Genomic DNA, 21,540 nt, shown 5'->3' on the forward strand with positions numbered 1-21,540 from the left:
ATATATATATATATATATATATATATATATATATATATATATATACATACACACACACACACACATATACACATATACACACACACACACATATATATATATATATATATATATACACACATACACACACATCACATTAAAATTGTTAATCTGTTCTTTTATCAAGTTAGTGTGGTATTTTTGTATTCTGGTAAATTGAATTTCTAAGTTCTAATTTTAAACACATTTGTTGACCCCTGGATTACATATAATCTACAACATTCCATGTTTTCCTTTGAGAGCAACATCATATTATATTTATATTTCAGAACAAAATAAATGTAACATCTGTGTGTATTTGTACCAAAAATATCAGAGTTCACAAGATTTTTTTCATGTAGTGGAAAAAATACCTACATTTTATATTTTCTTCCACTGGCTGCACAGGTTGTTGATGAGCTTGCATGCTGCTAGTTTTAATATTGCTATTGTTTACACAAAACTGTGTTTAACTCCAACAAAATGTTAAGCACCTAGTCAAAGTCATCTCCAGAAAAGCAATACACTAATGGCTTGTCAATAAACATGTCCTATGAGCCCATCTGGGTCTGCACATATGTGTATTGCTGTCTCAGAACTGACATTGACTATGTGTTTAACTCTTTTGCAAGAGGCTAACACACTTTTGTGCAAGCACTAGTGCAATAATAAAATGCCCAGCAAACTGTCACATTTTATGTCCCTTTAAATAGGGTTTTCTTTAGAATATTTTGCATTAAAAGTTTAACATGATTTGTTTTTGTTATACATAATAGAAGTTGTATGGCCATTTGAGTCAAGTGAATATTGATTTTTGGTGTAGCTTCAATTACAACAAATATTGCAATTGGTGTGTGTATATGTGTATCTCCATAAAAGGGAAAATGTAATTTTACATCTAATATTTATTTTTAGTTGTCCTAAATAATGATAAAAAAAGTCCTCATTTTTTTCCACTTTTTTTTTTTTGGGGGGGGGGGGGTCAGGTTTTTGTGCCTACAGCCACTTGAGATGTAAATCCGGCCCTGGATACTGAGAAACACTTTTACCATCATCAGATGTAAGAAACAGATTTTTTTTTAGAAATATTCCTGGCATCTAATATAGTTTGTAACAGATTCAATTAAAGGAGAGGGTGTGGTTGGAAAATAACTTTAAGTATAATATTATTTTTAGCAAGTGGCAAAAACATTTTTAATATGATATGGTGTTGTCTTCATACAAATTAAATCAAAGATCTGTCCCGGCCAAGTTTAATTTGTTTACTGAGACTCTCATGATCTGATTTCATTAACATGTAGACATCCTGGAGCAATAAAAAACACATTTTTCATAACATATTAAAAATCATTTGAAGTTCACTAAATGGAACTCTTTGAATATACATAGATTATGTATTAAAATAAACATCTATTTAACATATACCATTTTTTTTCGCATTTGATCAATAATAAGGTGGGAAAATATAGTATCTTCAGATCAGAATACACAAATTTTGGTAACACCCACAGAAATAAATAATTCAGGGACAAATATTGTTTAAAAAATGTTAAGCTATTGTTTTATAAAGTTGAAACCAAAATATTATAAGGCAAATTTTTTTTTAAATATTTGAACTTCATTACGGATTTCTGTTTTTGTAGGTTTGTCAACTGACCCATAGATGCAAATAATAGTTTAAAAAATGTTGATTGTAAATATACTTACCCCATAACCATTTAGGATTGTGAACATAAGGGGCTCATAGCCAGACGTGTTAGTAGCCTTGCACATCTTTTATAATCTGTGAAAAAGAATGAAAATTGGTTAATGAAACAGCGAATTTCTAAATATTCTAAAATCCAGTTTAATTATATTTTGAGTCATGATTGCTATTAGCTAGAATGTATATTAAATGTAGAGATATATATATATTCTATTAGTGCAAATAACGATATATATGTGTGTGTGTATATATATATATATATATATATATATATATATATAATTTTGTAATATATATATATATATATATATATACATTATATTTCTATCATACTACATTAATTGTTTTATTTCAATCATGTAATTTAAAAAAAAAAACAGATCTATATAATATTGTGAATATAATTTTTTAAAAATCTAGTTTTTTGTCTAATATCATAATCTAATATTTTTTTGCACAAAGAAGTGTACAGCACCACTGGTGAGTTATTTCTGATGCTCGTGGGAAAAAGGGTGACTGTTAACCCCATACAACTCCAGCAAACAAAATCCATAGCACCATTAGCTTTTCAGCTTTTTATTTTGCTTCTCACATAATGCAGATGTATGTCTGCGACGTTTCAAGAGGTTATACCGTAATCATGCTTATTAAACAAGTTGGGCATGAATAAGGGATAACCTCCCAAAACGTTGCAGACATACATCTGTATTATGTGAGAAGAAGCAAAATAAAAAGCTGAAAAGCTAATGGTGCCATGGAATTTGTTTGCTATAATCTAATAATTTGAGACAGCTATAAAGAAATTTGGCATACTGAGATGGATCTTTTTTTCTTTTTATGTCACACTCCAAAATATTGTGGAAAGGCTTCCCAGAAAAGTGGCAGCTGTTATAGCCTTAAAATAAGGGGAGGGGGCAAGTCCATAGTAATGACCATGGTTTTGGAATGTGATGCTCAACACGCTCATATGGGTGTGATGAGCAGGTGTCCACATATTTGTGGCCATATAGTGTATATAAAATGATACAAAATATGGGGGTGGACCAAGTCTGATATTTTGCTTCTTACTTATTCTTTATTAAATTATTCAAACCACACTATTTAAACTATGAGACTGTACCAAGAAGGATTTCTGGTAGGAACCCAGTTCAAAAAGGCTGATAATGGTAATCAAGGGAATGTATCAAAATAGAAAAACTCTACTTTTAATGGAATGACAACAATGATGGCTTCACTCAAGACTCAAGACTCATCTTAACAGTGCTGAAACCAGGTTTAAGATAGGCAGTTATCTTTTAGTATGCTATAAATTGAAACATTTTTGAGAGTGGAATGGACTTTTCAACATAGGGTGGGAGGTTTCTTAAGAATTCCTTCTGGTACGGAGGTTTTGGTGAGTGGTGTTCACTTTGGGAAATATTTATTGCATTGCAATGGTTTTAGTAATGGTTGCAGTAGGGAAATAAGAAGCTATTTACAGGGAGGTGTTTTTTTTGGTTAAAAAGATTAATCAGTAATACAATCGTAATGGGGATATGGCTGGTTGATGGCTGGTTATTTAGGGCCAGCTTAAGAGTAGAGAGCTATCAATTCCATGCAAGCGAAATGGGGTTATCGCGGATGTTTATGTGCATTGTGTTTTTCTCTCGTTTTAATGGTTCAAAGTAAACACGTTCACTTGAGGGTAATTGAAGTTAACGGTCGTCGAGATATCGCATCCTCAGAGCTCTGGTTAACTGTTTCTCGAAACGAAATAGTGTCACAAAATACATCAAAAATACATTACAAAGTACAAAAAGTACATAGTACATTTACACTCATAATAACACTATCTGATAAAAATTATTTGTAAAAATATTGCAAAAAAAATTAATAAGGGCTCAAAGATATGAGGTTTCAGGTGTTAGAAAAAAAAAGGCAGGCAAAGGATTTTAACATTGATACATTGATTTAACATTGATTTAATTTAACATTGATACATACATATACAGTATATGTCTAAATATATATATACATATATATACATATATATATATATATATGTGTGTGTGTGTGTGTATACATATTTATTTATATAATTATATATGTATATATGATTTACAGACATATATACACATATAAACACATAAATGCATATACACACACACACAGATATATATATAAATATATATATGCAGTCAAGTAGATAATAACATGTAAAAGCATATTTATGCAATATTCATATTTATTAAAATGTCATAGAGTGTATTTACTGTAAATATTTCACATTTCAATGTTCTGCACATAGTTGAATATGTTCTATGTCTTTATAAAAAGATATATATACAGGAATAGATATATATATTATTCCAAAATTACTATATTTATATAAATATAATGTGAAGAACATTGGAATGTGAAATATTCATATTTTCATGTCATGTTAACGCACTTGAGAATATGTGTTTGCGTGCGAGTAGAGTTTTTTTTTTTTCTTCCTTTTTTCTCTCTATTGACTCCTATGGGAGAATACATTAACCAACAAGCAATATTCTAACTTCTGCTTTTTACACTCATCAGGTTAGCGAGCCAAAACTGTTTACTTTTATCTTGTAATAGGATTGCTACTCAACGCACGCAAGAAAAATTATTTCTAGAGGAGTTAGCCCTTGAGTGGGAGCATTTAATTCAGCTCCATTTGTAATCTAGCCCATAATGGGTTTAAGCTGCCTGCAAATGGAGAAGAATGGGATCTCAATAGGTTGGCCATCTAAACCAGTGGTCGCCAACCAGTGGTCCACAAGAAGATGTTGATGGTCCTTGACACCATCAAGTATCACCCACAAAGTGCCACAACTCCCTACAGTGCCTGGCTGGACATCAGTGAAAACCGACGGAGGAGGAGTTAAATTACAATCTCCCTATGCAAGTTGCGTAGTACTACGCAACTTGTGTAGCTAGATTGTATTTTTAACTCCTCCCGCCGGTCACGCTGCTCAGAGGAAGATCCTTCCATTTTAAAGCCAGCTGAGGTTGGTATAGTCTTGGCTTGAAATTGTAGAATTAAAGTATATAAAACAAGAAAAATGTTCTCATATTTTATTTCTTTTCTTCCCTTTACCTGTCTCTTTGTAGTAGTTTTCCTAATTCCTTCAGATGTACTTACATATAAGAATACACTACTTTGCATCACTAGTAATCCAAGGATTTAACACACAAACGCCTAGATTACGAGTTTTGCGTTAGAAGCTGTGCGGTGCTAACGAGCAGTTTATGCTCACCGCTCACTTACAGACAGCGCTGGTATTACGGGTTTTTAGAAACCTGGCATTAACCGCAAAAAAGTGAGCAAAGAGCAAATCTCACCTCAATACCAGCACTGCTTACGTTAGCGGTGAGCTGGCTAAACATGCTCGTGCACAATTTCCCCATAGGAATCAATGGGGGAGAGCCGGCTGAAAGAAAACCTAACACCTGCAAAAAAGCAGCGTAAAGCTCCTAACGCAGCCCCATTGATTCCTATGGGGAAATAAAAGTTATGTCTACACCTAACACCCTAACATGAACCCCGAGTATAAATACCCCTAATCTTACACTTATTAACCCCTAATCTGCCGCTCCGGACACCGCCGCCACCTACATTATAGTTATAAACCCCTAATCTGCTGCCCCCAACATCGCTGAACACTACATTATATTTATTAACCCCTAATCTGCCGCCCCCAATGTCGCCGCAACCTAACTACATTTATTAACCCCTAATCTGCCGCTCACAACGTCGCCACCACTATATTTAAGTTATTAACCCCTAAACCTAACTTTAAACCTAACTCTAACCCCCCTAACTTAAATATAATTTAAATAAATCTAAATAAAATTACTACAATTAACTAAATAATTCCTATTTAAAACTAAATACTTACCTATAAAATAAACCCTAAGCTAGCTACAATATAACTAATAGTTACATTGTAGCTAGTTTAGGGTTTATTTTTATTTTACAGGCAAGTTTGTATTTATTTTAACTAGGTACAATAGTTATTAAATAGTTATTAACTATTTAATAACTACCTAGCTAAAATAAATACAAAAGTACCTGTAAAATAAAACCTAACCTAAGTTACAATTACACCTAACACTACACTATAATTAAATTAATTACCTAAATTAAATACAATTAATTACAATTAAATAAAATTATCTAAATTACAAAAAAAACACTAAATTACAGAAAATAATAAAAAATTACAAGATTTTTAAACTAATTACACCTAATCTAATCCCCCTAACAAAATAAAAAAGCCCCCCCCAAAATAAAAAATAGCCCTACCCTACACTAAATTACAAATAGCCCTTAAAAGGGCCTTTTGCGGGGGATTGCCCCAAAGTAACTGTAAAAAAAAAAATTACAAATCCCCCCCAACATTAAAACCCACCACCTAAACAACCAACCCTACTCTAAAACCCACCCAATATCCCCTTAAAAAAAACCTAACACTAACCCCTTGAAGATCACTTTACCGGGAGACGTCTTCACCCAACCAGCCAGAAGTGGTCCTCCAGATGGGCAGAAGTCTTCATCCAGATGGCATCTTCTATCTTCATCCATCCGGTGCGGAGCGGGTCCATCTTCAAGGCATCCGACACAGAGCATCCTCTTCTTTCCACAGCCAACGACTGAATGAAGGTTCCTTTAAATGACGTAATCCAAGATGGCATCCCTTCAATTCCGATTGGCTGATAGAATTCTATCAGCCAATCGGAATTAAGGTAGAAAAAATCCTGGAACAGCCAATAGAATGCCAGCTCAATCCTATTGGCTATTGGCGGGTGGAATGGCTGTCTGAATTGGATGGACTGGTCCAGGAGGAGATGGTTCTGGATGACAGCTACAGGGCCCTCCAATGGTTTGTCAAAAAGATAAAAGAGATCAAAGATAAATATGGCACGGTCCATAAACTTTACCAACACTTTACATGTAGGACTTCTGGGGTAATCTATATTATCTTTTGCGAATGTGACAAAGCCTATGTAGGAATGACCACTAGAGAGGCACGAGTAAGAATACTGGAACATAAGAATAATATCAAAAATGCTGAAAATGACCTCCAGAATGGTAAAAAGATCACCAGTGTCGCTAAACATTTTCTAACTAAACATAGAAGCCAATACAATCAAATGAAATTTGTAGTATTACAAAAAATATCACTAGGCATAAGAGGTGGCAGTGTTGAGAATGCACTACTGAAGGCAGAGTGCAGATGGATACATCTGCTCAATACTGTACACCCAGCTGGATTGAACGAGTATAATAACTACAATGTTTTCCTGCAAACTTAGTAAAGTTACTACTGGTATGGGTTAATATATAGATCGATTATCCCTTTAAAACTGCTTCTAAATGTAATTTTATAATTAAGTGTTTGAATAACTTTAGAGAATCAAAATGGGCACATATATTAGCAAATATCACTGCTATCTTACTAGTCTCATATATATGTCACTTATCACACAAATATTTCACAATTTGATCATCCTTTTCTACCAGTATGTCTTCCCATTATCACTATGTCTGCTATTTATGTTAATCATCACGTTAGATAATCCAAGAGCACAACTCACACTTTATTTTCTTTAATCGATCTCCTTTTATTTCTCTTTTTTTGCACGTTCAAAAGTTACATTGTACTTTAGTTAATGATATGATGTTGTTTCACACACGTATTTCAGCACATTCCTTTCACATATTCTTATTATCTCTTTTATCACGTACAAGCATTAATTTAATTTTTCAAACATAATATGTCTATAATAATAAGACACCCTATTGCTTAACATGTTGTAAAATATACTGATAAGTACACACAGAAAGCGCAATAGTGACAGTCTTTATACCCAAGCAGCCAAAATTAGTACTTCTTTCTGCTCGTTTGATAGCTTCTATATCACAGATCAAGTCTTATGTCACACTAATTCTACCTGACAACAGATGATGCTCGCAAAGGTAATATGATTGGATCATTCATAGGTGTGTCTCATCTATACTGACCAAAAGTATCCGGCAATCTGATATTCTGTGAGCCAATCGATGATCCTGTCTGGGTCTTTTAAATGAATATAACATGACAAGTCCGGCCGGCGCGTACCCCTCTGAAGAAGCGTTATGTGAAACGCGCGTCAGGGGCATTGTTCACGAGGTCATAGTACCTCACTGCTTTTAGCCGCTCGCTCGCTATTATATCTTCTAAAATCATAGAATACATGCGTGTGTGAAATTTGAGCAGATTAACAATAATACAGTCTCCGATATAGTAGAGACCTTTGTAGATGGTGATGTGAATGTTGGATGTTTATTAGCCAGAAGTAATATTAATGATAGCCTCCGCTATAGAAGAGGCTTACTTTAGCCAGGGGTTATGCAAGTCTCTCACTTTGTTAATTTGAATAACTGACAACTCATAATACCTCAACCTATATGTGTTTGTCAACTAAGGTGGCAACCTGATATTAGTGCTGGGTTTACTTCAATATCATAATTATAGCAATTGGTCAACAAAAAATTAACGGTACTGACATATATGTTATAATATTTATTGTATATTATCTTAAATACCTTCTTATATACATTAATGTAATGATACCCTAGTATTAACCTAAGCTACATTAATAACAGTGCAGCCTAGCATATCATTTCTTGTTACTGAGAGACATTAGGTATCGGTTTACTTCTCCGGTTGTGCTAATATGTATCAAACATACAATTGTATTTACTAGTAAGCGCGCACACCGGTCAAACCATTGAGAATACTGGGTCACAAAATACCACATTGGTTAGACCTGTATTTTTTCTGAGCAACATAGCTGAACCTAAGCTCTCAGTCATATCGCAATATATTTAATCTATTTCTGCAATATCGGGCGCTACCTTGTGCTCACTATTAGTGCACATATCACTGAACTTTATGAGACCCTAAATGCCAAAACTGAATACGTTATATATATACACTCTGGTTATTATTTCCTGAACACACCATCCAAAGGCCCACCATTTACTGTGCAACAGCTAATCTGCACATTATTAATAATCTAAGGAATCTTGTAAGCATTTGCCCATATCAGATATCCTTAAGAACTTTATTTGCAGAGATTACTGCAAAATTATTATTTCTGTTTCCCTCGCTATATATTGGATTCTTCTAATTAAAGACACGAGTTTGAGCTATTTTTAATCAGTGTATGTGTGAATGGTTGTCTGAGTCCTGCTGGACTTTATCTTTTGTCTCCCAATAAAGATTTTTCAGTATGAATGGTTTTCTGAGACAATTTTAACTTCATTCTAACCTCCAATTGGGTATTTGGGGTTCCATTTACCCCCTGAGACAGAGCATTGCTCTCCTATTTCAATTCACCACTTTGTGTTGATAATTTAAACTAGTGGGTTTTTTCAAGATATATACTTAGAGTCAGACAGGCCTAGCCCTTTTCTTGCAAGATCTCTTCTTGTCTTTGCAATTAATGGTACATCCATATGTATCCTTCCTGCCTCTCTCTTAAATTATAGGGCTAATATATTTATAATTCTCTATTATTTTTTCCCTATAATTTTTTATCCACTCTAGCCCTCAGCCCCCCAGTTTTCTACTTAACAGGTATGCTATGCAAGTGTGGCCATGGCTGGGTGATGGTGTCCCCACAGAGGGCTTTGGCTACAGCAGCCCTGGATTACTATTTGAACTAATGGCAGAGGACCCAGATTTTAGGAGTCAGGAAGGGTGGAGACTTAAGGACATTTGTGAGAACCGAGGGAGCCTGCTGAGTCTCTCAGGGGTACCCTGGCTGCAAGCCGATTTGGATTATATATGTGGCAAGGAATTGGAGATGGAACAGAGATACAAAATACTGATAGATTGCGTTAAACAGCATGCCACAGAGCCTGCAGGGAGCTATGATACAGCAGTCTGGGAATCATGGAGGTTGGCCTTAGAGAATTGGCAACAGAGCATAAGCAACAACGAGCTGCTAGATACAGATCAACAGCCGGGCCCCGAGCTTATGGACTTGGACAAGGGAGCCACCCCATCAGAAGCACTAGCAACAGGGCAGAGAGCCACCGGCCTCTGCCCAGCACCTGTAACAGCTCCAGGAAACCAGGGAGAGGAGGAAGTCATCCTCCCTCCACTTACAGAGAACTACTTGCAGCGAGAGATGGATGTCAATAACCCTCCCCAGCAGCAGAACCCCTTCTCGGGAGAGGAGACAGTCGGTCTCTCTCCCCAGTGGCAGAGCCAGGAGCCGGGAGAGGAGACAGTCAGTCTCTCTCCCCAGCGGCAGAGCCATCCCCTGGAGCGGAGGTAGTCGTCCTCCCTCCCCATAAACAGAACCCCTTCCTGGGAGAGGAGACAGTCAGTCTCTCTCCCCAGCAGCAGAGCCATCCCCTGGGAGCGGAGGTAGTCGTCCTCCCTCCCCATAAGCCGAACCCCTTCCTGGGAGAGGAGACAGTTGGTCTCTCTCCCCAGCGGCAGAGCCATCCCCAGGGAGCGGAGGTAGTCGTCCTCCCTCCACGTAAACAGAACCCCTTCCTGGGAGAGGAGACACTCGGACTCTCTCCCCAGCAGCAGAGCCAGGAGCTGGGGAGGAGACAGTTGGTCTCTCTCCCCAGCGGCAGAGCCATCCCCTGGGAGCGGAGGTAGTCGTCCTCCCTCCTCGTAAACAGAACCCCTTCCTGGGAGAGGAGACAGTCGGTTTCTCTCCCCAGCGGCAGAGCCAGGAGCCGGGAAAGGAGACAGTTGGTCTCTCTCCCCAGCGGCAGAGCCCTCCCCTGGGAGCGGAGGTAGTTGTCCTCCCTCCCCGTAAGCAGAACGCCTTTCTGGGAGAGGAGACAATTGGTCTCTCTCCCCAGCGGCAGATCCATCCTTTGGGCGCGGAGGTAGTCATCATCCCTCCCCTTACAGAGAAGCCCTTGCAGGGAGAGACGGGTATCAATATCTCTCCCCAGTGGCCAAATCCCTTTCTGGGAGAGGAGACAGTTGGTCTCTCTTCCCAGTGGCAGCACAGTTTCCCATGGAGCAGAGGTAGCAGACCTCTCTCCCCAGCGGTAGATCTCCTTCTCGGGAGAAGAGACAGATGGACTCTCCCCTCAGTAGCTTGGCAGGGTCTCTACCCTTTTCTTGCCCCGGAGTATTTCTCCCAGGGGGCAGGTGTTGCATTGGGCAAGGAGGATAAAAGTGTATACAGTTGGTGCCACATATTTGGGCACCCGAGCTTTACCTGCCCCACCAAGGAGCAACCTCCCCCTCTGGTCTGGGGTGGGAATACAGCTGGGAAACCGGCACTGGCTTTGTTTGTGGGTGGGTCAGCCGGTACTCAACAGAGTGTCACAAAGGGAGACAGTTTGGCCATGGAACTTAAGGACACTGGAACTTGTGGAGCAGCAATTGTTTGGGAGCCGGCTTTTGCAAACTTGTTTGGGACTTTGCATTATGTGACAATCCCTGCGCCCAGGGCGCAGGGTTTAAACGCCAGCAGGAACCAACCAGGATGCCCCAAGCTCTGGAGAGATGGGATTACCTCTCCCAGCAACCGAGAAGTGGAGGGTCACCGTCGGACAGCCCCAGGCTGACCCATTAAGGGTCTAGCCAGGTCTGCCGAACTGGAGGGGGGGAAATGTTACAGATACCAGACAGCTAAGGCTACCCCCCACCCCCCCTACAACCTCACCCCTGTTGTTTCTCAGTGGTTTTTGGCTCCTCAGAGCAACAACAATCTCTGGAAGCTTTTGGTTGCATGGTTTTGTGTTCCAAACTTGTTTAGAAAAGAGCTGGTGTAAGACCAGGAAAACCCTCCTAGGCTGGCCAGGCTCCTGGAACTCCCAGTCGGCCACCTCACAATGGACACCCGCCTAACCCCTCTCAGGCTTCCCAGGCTCCTGGAACTCCCGGTCGGCCACAGGACACCATGACACCTGCTAACTTTACCCCTTGTCGCTCCAGCAACCATGTGCCCCAGAGCTCTGCTCTTTTGGGGATTAGTAGCCCCTAGGGAGGACAAGAGGTGGGGGAATTACTGGAGGGGAGCTCCTTTGGGAACCAGGGGTTTTGGACACCCCTAACCCCATAAATTCAACGGACTGTAACTCCGGTCCCCAGTAACGAATCATGCTGATTTTCGGACTGTGAAATCTGGGGACCGAGCACTTTAAAATGACCTGGAAGTGCCACCGCTCCACCGGGATCATCCTGAAACTGCCACCCCTAGGTATTGAGATTATGTGGGACTGTGGCTCCTATGGAGGGGTCGGGCTCCTGTCTGGAGGGGCAGGATTGGTGGGAAAATTGTGGGATTGTCCTTTGTGTTATCAAGATGAGCTGTGTGTATAAAAGGAGTGTATGTTTTACAATAAAGTCAGTTCTTGTCTAACCTGAATGCTAGTCTGTCTAGTTATTTGGGTTGGCTCCAGCTAAAATCACTTTTCCTGGGCTACATAGCAGCCTGTTCCAGTCAGAGGAAGGATACTCTGGCAGAGCTACCTAGTCTGGTAGCTGGAGTCTGCCACAGGGTGGGACCCTGAGTACTGGTGCTATCAGGCATCAGGGGTGGCTACAGGCTGTGGTCACTTGCCAGCTACATAGCTGCAGTCGGCAGGGAGGAAGCAGGACCCCTTTTGGCAGAGCTACCCAGTCGGGGTAGCCGGGGTATCTGTCACATAAACACTGACCTCTAAGATAACACAGATCCTGAGTAGTATTGGTTATCTATTCTCATTTGTACATTATATATATATAACTCCAGTGATTCTAACTGGGATGAACAATACTCCAGACTACGATATATCATAAAAATTATTTAGGGATAATATCTTGTCTACCAAAACCGAGTGATCTATTTTCCCCCAGACCAGACACGAAACAGTGAATCACCCTGACCGTGTAGAGCTGGAAATATTGGTGGGGGAAATTTCGAGACACATAGTATACATAGTGACATAAGAGATAATCATTCACCACATATCCTAGAAGCCAGATCGTTATGATCTCTCAATCTTATCTACGCACCTAAACCTAACAGTGATCATCCTATCACTATACAGTCTGAGTAAGATAGCTATATGCACAAACAGACAGTATCATCTGTAATACGATAATGAAACATCATAGAAACTTGTCAGATTCTGCTCACGCCTATCTTGCATCTCTGAAACAGATCTCCTCCCCATTCGGTGACCTAACCTAACTCTGTAAGTCTCCAATTGGTTGAGAAGCCAGAATGGGAGTGAGTATAAATACCCACAGACGCCGGTACGCGTCACCTTTTGAAAAAGCCGAAATAAAATCGGCGAAACATGTTAAGGGAGGGTATTCCTTAATACCCAGTCAGTTTTTAAAGAGCATTGAAACTCGAACTGCGCAATTAATGAGACTAGACTTAATAATGAAAGGAATACACTGTTAGCTTGTAATTTATAGTTGGCTACCGAGTGCAAATTTAGATCTAAAACTGTCTATATTACTATTCTATACACAGTACTCAGAAAAGCGCACCTGCCTCTGTATCCAGAGGTAGTAGACTGTTTCGCCTGTCATTTATTTAGTAGTATACCTAAGATTAGGTTAAATGGCAAAATATTTTATTTATACTAGACTGTTTAGCCTGTCATTTAGTAAAGGCAAAATATTCAGTCTATACTAGACTGTTCAGCCTGTCATTTATTAGCATATCAACGATTAGGGTGACGGTAAAATATTCAGTCTATACTAGACTGTTTAGCCTGTTATTTTATATCAGCTGTAAAGGAATAGCAAGTAAAATTGATCTCTATAATTATCTGTGGGAACGCTCCCTTCTTTGAACTCAATGTACATCTCCTTGGCTGTATATTAAGATAACCAAATCCCTGAAAACCCTTTAAGCTAGACTTTGCAGTCTGTGGCTTAAGAATCACCTTTTTTACGAGTTTTGCATTAGAGGCTGTGCGGTGCTAACAAGCAGTTTATGCTCACCGCTCACTTACAGACAGCGCTAGTATTACGGGTTTTTACAAACCAGACAAGAAGTGAGCATTGAGCAAAATTTTGCTCATTACCGCATTCCAATATCAGCGCTGCTTAAGTCAGCGGTGATCTGGTGTAACGTGCTCGTGCACGATTTCCCCATAGGAATCAACGGGGAGAGCCGGCTGAAAAAAAGTCTAACACCTGCCAAAAAGCAGCGTAAAACTCCTTAACGCAGCCCCATTGATTCCTATGGGGAAATACATTTTATGTCTACACCTAACACCCTAACATGAACCCTGAGTCTAAACACCCATAATCTTGCACTTATTAACCCCTAATCTGCTGCCCCCGACATCGCCGACACCTACATTATAATTATTAACCCCTAATCTGCCACTCCAGACACCGCCGCCACCTACATTATACTTATGAACCCCTAATCTGCTGCCCCAACATCGCCGACACCTACATTATATTTATTAACCCCTAATCTGCCGCCCCCAATGTCACCGCCACTATAATAAACATATTAACCCCTAAACTTTCGCACTCCTGCCTCGCAAACATTAGTTAAATATTATTAACCCCTAATCTGCTGGCCCTAACATCGCCGCCACCTACCTACATTTATTAACCCCTAATCTGCCGCCCCCAATGTCGCTGCCACTATATTAAAGTTATTAACCCCTAAACCTAAGTCTAACCCTAAACCTAACACCCCCTAACTTAAATATAATTAAAAGAAATAAAAAAAAAATCCTAGCATTAACTAAATTATTCCTATTTAACACTAAATACTTACCTATAAAATAAACCCTAAACTAGCTACAATATAACTAATAGTTACATTGTAGCTATCTTAGGGTTTATTTTTATTTTACAGGCAAGTTTGTATTTATTTTAACTAGGTACAATAGTTATTAAATAGTTATTAACTATTTAATAACTACCTAGATAAAATAAATTCAAAAGTACCTGTAAAATAAAACCTAACCTAAATTACAATTACACCTAACACTACATTATAATTAAATTATTTCCATAAATTAAATACAATTAAATACAATTAAATTAAATTATCTAAAGTACAAAAAACAACAACACTAAATTACAGAAAATAATAAACAAATTACAAGATTTTTAAACTAATTACACCTAATCTAATCCCCCTAACAAAATAAAAAAGCCCCCCTAAAATAAAAAAAGCCCTACCCTACACTAAATTACAAATAGCCCTTAAAAGGGCCTTTTGTGGGGCATTGCCCCAAAGTAATCAGCTCTTTTACCTGTAAAAAAAATTACAAATCTCCCCCCAACATTAAAACCCACCACCCACACAACCAACCCTACTCTAAAACCCACCCAATACCCCCTTAAAAAACCTAACACTAACCCCTTGAAGATCATCTTACCGGGAGAAGTCCTCAACGAAGTCGGGAGAAGTCTTCATCCAAACCTTCATTCCAGAAGAGCCGTCGGATGAAGAGGATGCTTCGCGTCGGATGTCTTGAAGATGGACCCGCTCCGCACCGGATGGATGAAGATAGAAGATGCCGTCTGGATGAAGACTTCTGCCCGTCTGGAGGACCACTTCGCCTGGCTTGGAGGAAGACTTCTCCTGGCTTAATTGAGGACTTCGGCCCGGTTGGATGAAGACTTCTCCCGGCAAGGTGATCTTCAAGGGGTTAGTGTTATGTTTTTTTAAGGGGATATTGGGTGGGTTTTAGAGTAGGGTTGGTTGTGTGGGTGGTGGGTTTTAATGTTGGGGGGATTTGTTAATTTTTTTAAAGGTAGAAGAGCTGATTACTTTGGGGCAATGCCAAGCAAAAGGCCCTTTTAAGGGCTATTTGTAATTTAGTGTAGGGTAGGGCTTTGTTTATTTTGGGGGGCTTTTTTATTTTGTTAGGGGGATTAGATTAGGTGTAATTAGTTTAAAAATCTTTTCATTTGTTTATTATTTTCTGTAATTTAGTGTTAGTTTGTTTTTTGTACTTTAGATTATTTTATTTAATTGTATTTAATTTAGGGAATTAATTTAATTATAGTGTAGTGTTAGGTGCTAATGTAACTTAGGTTAGGTTTTATTTTACAGGTACTTTCGTATTTATTTTAGCTAGGTAGTTATTAAATAGTTCATAACTATTTAATAACTATTGTACCTAGTTCAAATAAATACAAACTTGCCTGTAAAATAAAAACAAATCCTAAGATAGCTACAATGTAACTAATAGTTATATTGTAGCTAGCTTAGGGTTTATTTTACAGGTAAGTATTTAGTTTTAAATAAGAATAATTTAGTTAATTAGTAATTTTTATTTAGATTTATTTAAATTATATTTAAGTTAGGGGGTTAGGGTTAGGTTTAGACTTGGATTTAGGGGTTAATAACTTTAGTATAGTGGCGATGACATTGGGGACGGCAGATAAGGGGTTAATAATATTTAACTAATGTTTGCGAGGCGGGAGTGTGGCGGTTTAGGGGTTAATATATTTATTATAGTGGTGGTGATGTCCGGTTCGGCAGATTAGGGGTTAAAATTTTTTTTTTAGTGTTTACAATGTGGGAGGGCCTCGGTTTAGGGGTTAATAGGTATATTATGGGTGTTAGTGTACTTTTTAGCACTTTAGTTGGTTTTATGCTACGGTGTTGTAGTGTAAAACTCTTAACTACTGACTTTAAAATGCGTTACCAGTCTTGACAGGAGAGGGTCTACCGCTCACTTTTTGGCAGACTCGTAATACCCGCGCTATGAAAGTCCCATTGAAAAAAGAGGATACACAATTTACATAAGTGGATTTGCAGTATTTCCAAGTCTGGCCAAAAAAGTGAGAGGTACACCTGTACCTGTAAGACTCGTAATACCAGCGGGCATTAAAAAGCAGAATTAGCACCTCTTAACGCTGGTTTTTTAACCTAACGCACAACTCGTAATCTAGCCGATAATATTTCTAATGATTGGGGTAAAATAGTAGAATATTTACAGGGATTCCCAACTACGTCAGCTATTTAGGAATGGTCTTGAATAATTAATCTCTGAAAGTAACTGTAGGAGAAAGCATAAGCATTTTCCACTAGTAGATGAAATTACTGAGAGAGGGTAAAGCCAATGCTAATACCAGATTAAGTACAAAATCAGGATCATTTAGTTCTGGCGACTGCCTGTTAGCAGCATTTATAATTATAACAGCAGCCAACCAGCTGGAATTTATACTCTTATAACATGTTATTATTCAAAACAGTATTAGAATGCTGCAATGACCACTCCAGGTAATTTATAATTTTAACTGACCAGTATCTGTTAGAATACAAAGACTAAATTACAGAGAGGGTCTAATTAAACTTTGCCTGAACCAAGTATATCTGCCCATTAAGTATTCCCAACCCTCAGTAGAAATATTCTACTGATGTGTCAGACTGTTTACAATCACTACCAACTAACCTACCGCTAGATTTAGAGTTCTGAGGCCAAAGGGGTGCGTTAGCTACGCAAGCTTTTTTTCTCCCGCACCTTTTAAATACTGCTGGTATTTAGAGTTCACAGAAGGGCTGCGTTAGGCTCCAAAAAGGGAGCGTATAGCATAATTTACCGCCACTGCAACTCTCAATACCAGCGGTGCTTACGGACGCGGCCAGCTTCAAAAACGTGCTCGTGCACGATTCCCCCATAGGAAACAATGGGGCCGTTTGAGCTGAGATTGAGCTTGCATTCTATTGGCTGTTCCGATCAGCCAATAGAATGCAAGCTCAATCTGATTGGCTGATTGGATCAGCCAATCGGATTGAACTTGAATCAGATTGGCTGATTCCATCAGCCAATCAGAATTTTCCTACCTTAATTCCGATTGGCTGATAGAATCCTATCAGCCAATCGGAATTCGAAGGACGCCATCTTGGATGATGTCATTTAAAGGAACCGTCATTCGGCGAGTAGGCGTCAGTAGAAGAGGATGGATCCGCGTCGGCTGGAAGTAGATGGCTCTGCTCCGCTCCGAATGGATGAAGATTGAAGATGCTGCTTGATAGAAGACTTCAGCCCGATGATGGACCTCTTCAGCGCCCGCTTGGATCAAGACTTCAGCCCGATGATGGACCTCTTCAGCGCCCGCTTGGATTAAGACTTTAGCCGGATGATGGAACTCTTCAGCCCGATGATGGACTTCTTCAGCCCCCGCTTGGGCTTGGATGAAGACTTCGGAGGCTCCTCTGGACGGATCGGTGATACCCGGCGTGGTGAAGATAAGGTAGGGAGATCTTCAGGGGCTTAGTGTTAGGTTTATCTAAGGGGGATTTGGGTTAGATTAGGGGTATGTGGGTGGTGGGTTGTAATGTTGGGGGGGTATAGTATGTTTTTTTTACAGGCAAAAGAGCTGAATTCTTTGGGGCATGCCCCGCAAAAGGCCCTTTTAAGGGCTGGTAAGGTAAAAGAGCTTTTCTATTTGTATTTTAGAATAGGGTAGGGCATTTTTTTATTTTGGGGGGCTTTGTTATTTTATTAGGGGGCTTAGAGTAGGTGTAATTAGCTTAAAATTGTTGTAATCTTTTTCTAATGTTTGTAAATATTTTTTTTATTTTTTGTAACTTAGTTCTTTTTTTATTTTTTGTACTTTGGTTAGTTTATTTAATTGTATTTATTTGTAGGTATTTTATTTAATTAATTTATTGATAGTGTAGTATTAGGTTTAATTGTAGATATTTGTAGGTATTTTATTTAATTAATTTATTGATAGTGTAGTGTTAGGTTTAATTGTAACTTAGGTTAGGATTTATTTTACAGGTAATTTTGTAATTATTTTAACTAGGTAGCTATTAAATAGTTATTAACTATTTAATAGCTATTGTACCTGGTTAAAATAAATACAAAGTTGCCTGTAAAATAAATATTAATCCTAAAATAGTTGCAATATAATTATTATTTATATTGTAGCTATATTAGGGTTTATTTTACAGGTAAGTATTTAGCTTTAAATAGGAATAATTTATTTAATAAGAGTTAATTTATTTCGTTAGATAAAAATTATATTTAACTTAGGGGGTGTTAGTGTTAGGGTTAGACTTAGCTTTAGGGGTTAATAAATTTAATAGAGTAGCAGTGAGGTCCGGTCGGCAGATTAGGGGTTAATACTTGAAGTTAGGTGTCGGGGATGTTAGGGATGGCAGATTAGGGGTTAATACTATTTATTATAGGGTTATTGAGGTGGGAGTGAGGCGGATTAGGGGTTAATAACTTTATTATAGTAGCGGTGAGGTCCGGTTGGCAGATTAGGGGTTAATAAGTGTAGGTAGGTGGCGGCGATGTTGGGGGCGGCAGATTAGGGGTTAATAAATATAATATAGGGGTCGGCGGTGTTAGGGGCAGCAGATTAGGGGTTAATAGGGATAACGTAGGTTGCGGCGATGTGCGGTCGGCAGATTAGGGGTTAAAATTTTTTATTATAGTGGCGGCGATGTGGGGGGACCTCGGTTTAGGGGTACATAGGTAGTTTATGCGTGTTAGTGTACTTTAGAGCACAGTAGTTAAGAGCTTTATGAACACGCGTTAGCCCAGAAAGCTCTTAACTCCTGGCTTTTTGCTGCGGCTGGAGTCTTGTTGTTAGATTTCTAACACTCACTTCAGCCAAGACTCTAAATACCAGCGTTAGAAAGATCCCATTGAAAAGATAGGATACGCAAATGGCGTAGGGGGATCTGCGGTATGGAAAAGTTGCGGCTGAAAAGTGAGCGTTAGACCCTTTCCTGACTGACTCTAAATACCAGCGGGAGCCCCTAACGCTGGTTTTGACGGCTAACGCCAAACTCTAAATCTAGGCGCTAGATAATAAAGGTTAGAATATATGATACAAGATCTGTAAAATAAAACATTGCCCCTCAACTATTGCAGAAATAGTAATTTATGAGTTAACTGACTCAAGATATTGAATCAAATTGGTTAGATACACTAATACACTAAATATTGTGAATAAAGTTTTGTAAAAATAATAATCAAAACATATACCCGACCTTTTTATAAAGCTTATAACAACTAAAATCATATGAGCAAAGTTGAAATACAGCAGAAACTACAAGCTACGAGATAATACAATCAACTTAGTAAGCAAAATTGAACCAGTTGGGCACACCAACTGACACAATATTGTGACAACACTTTTATACAAAGATACCCAGAAAAATTGTGCTATACTAAAGGACATAGATATACCAGTACACAATAGTACTCCTCAATGTACATGAAATAGAATCTAAATAAATGTCCAATTTGTTGTTATGAGTAAAAATAAAAATAATTTCTCGAGTAAAACCGAACCAGTTGGGCACACTAACCCACTCCTCAATTTTCTTCCTTAAGTAATATTTAGACATAACCTCAATTTCCAAGCAAATACTGGAAAATTCTTATTATTCAGCTAGCCATCCCTCCATCCCCAACACAGTGTTAATTTCTCCCCTATATTTGTGTAACCAATACCCAATAGGTATTGGAACCAATCTAACTTCAAGTTTCTTTGTGGTTATAATAAACACACACATACATACCAAGTATTTTTATTGAACGTATATTATAATTAAAGTTGTTTTATTTTTACCTACTCCGACCTCCATGCTTTCTTAAGTATGATGTTTTCTATTTAAGGGGTCTCAGAAGTGCTATAAAAGTGTATTCTTTCCAGTCAAAAAATCCCTCTCTGGGAAATCCTCTTGACTTAAACTTCACATTTAGTTCTTTTGCACAAGCACTCTAACTCAGAAAATGTAATTAAAGTAATTCAAATAGAGCAACCCCTCGTTATATATGTGTAGTGCTATTGCTACTCCTTCCGTGCTTGTATTTTTATCACTGCTTGTCTTCCTCCCCTCCATCTTCTTTTTTTTTTATTAAATATTAATTATTTTTCATTCTAATAATTTTCCCATGCACAAAGCCATTCCACCTGAATTCCAGTAATTGCCATCCAGCAGATCAGCCATATCCCACCAGCATTACAGTAATTGCCAGTAACATCAGTGTGGTTAGCTCACATCCATATTGAGAGCTTTCTGATATAAACTTAATTTATTACTCCAATGTCTGTCCATGATCATAAGTAGTTTTGAATAATTCCTAACTGGGGAGTTGACTTGGAAGTCTTGTGGTCCTTTTAAACATAATTCCTTTTTTTCCCAATTTCTGCCTCTCTGTTTCCAGCTAAAAGTTGTCACTCACCCTTCATCTGTCATTTGGAATTACATAATTCTCTCAGTTCTGTCATTCAGTTAGTTAATTCCAAAAAATTATACTTAAAAATGTGTAAATATATACATAATGTTAACTTTGCTATGGTTATACTAGTTATGTACAGTATGTGTGTGTGTATATGTATATATATATATTTATAAATACACATACATTATAGAGGTTTGTACCTTTTTTTTTTTTTTTTTTTTTTAAATCATGTTAGTGGTCCCTGAGGTCCGGAAGGTTGGCGTCCCCTGATCTAAACCCTCTGTTTTGGTTATTCAGTTGAATTGAAAGAGGGAAGTAACACTGATCAAAGTTAAAGGGCCATAATACCCAAATGTTTAAACACTTGAAAGTGATGCAGCATAGCTGTAAAAAGCTGATTAGAAAAAATCACTTGAACATCTCTATGTAAAAAAGAAAGATATTTTACCTCAAAAGTTCCTCAGTAGCCACCTCCCATTGTAAAGGATTTCTAAGCAGCATTTTAGTGTGTTTGTCCTGGGACATCTGAAGGGACTAGCATCGTGCACTCTCATATTATTTAACCAATCAGGTAAAGGAAGCTTACTATGAAATCTCATGAGAGTTAAGTCAAATCTCATGAGATCACAGTAAGAGTTCATGACCTCAG

At 38.2% G+C, this 21,540-nt stretch overlaps 1 protein-coding gene across 2 annotated transcripts in view; it reads right to left on the reverse strand.

Annotated features, from left to right (window-relative positions):
• Positions 1–21,540, reverse strand: part of ALKAL1 (ALK and LTK ligand 1) — a 253,864-nt gene that overhangs the window by 4,936 nt on the left and 227,388 nt on the right. For both annotated transcript variants that reach the window (XM_053713140.1, XM_053713139.1), the window contains exon 4: positions 1,726–1,801. In XM_053713140.1, coding sequence (XP_053569115.1) covers positions 1,737–1,801 — 65 coding nt within the window. In that variant the 3' untranslated portion in view covers positions 1,726–1,736. The remainder of the gene's footprint in view (positions 1–1,725; positions 1,802–21,540) is intronic.

This window comes from Bombina bombina, chromosome 5 (assembly GCF_027579735.1).
Source record: "Bombina bombina isolate aBomBom1 chromosome 5, aBomBom1.pri, whole genome shotgun sequence".
In the NCBI taxonomy this organism is placed as follows: Eukaryota; Metazoa; Chordata; class Amphibia; order Anura; family Bombinatoridae; genus Bombina; species Bombina bombina.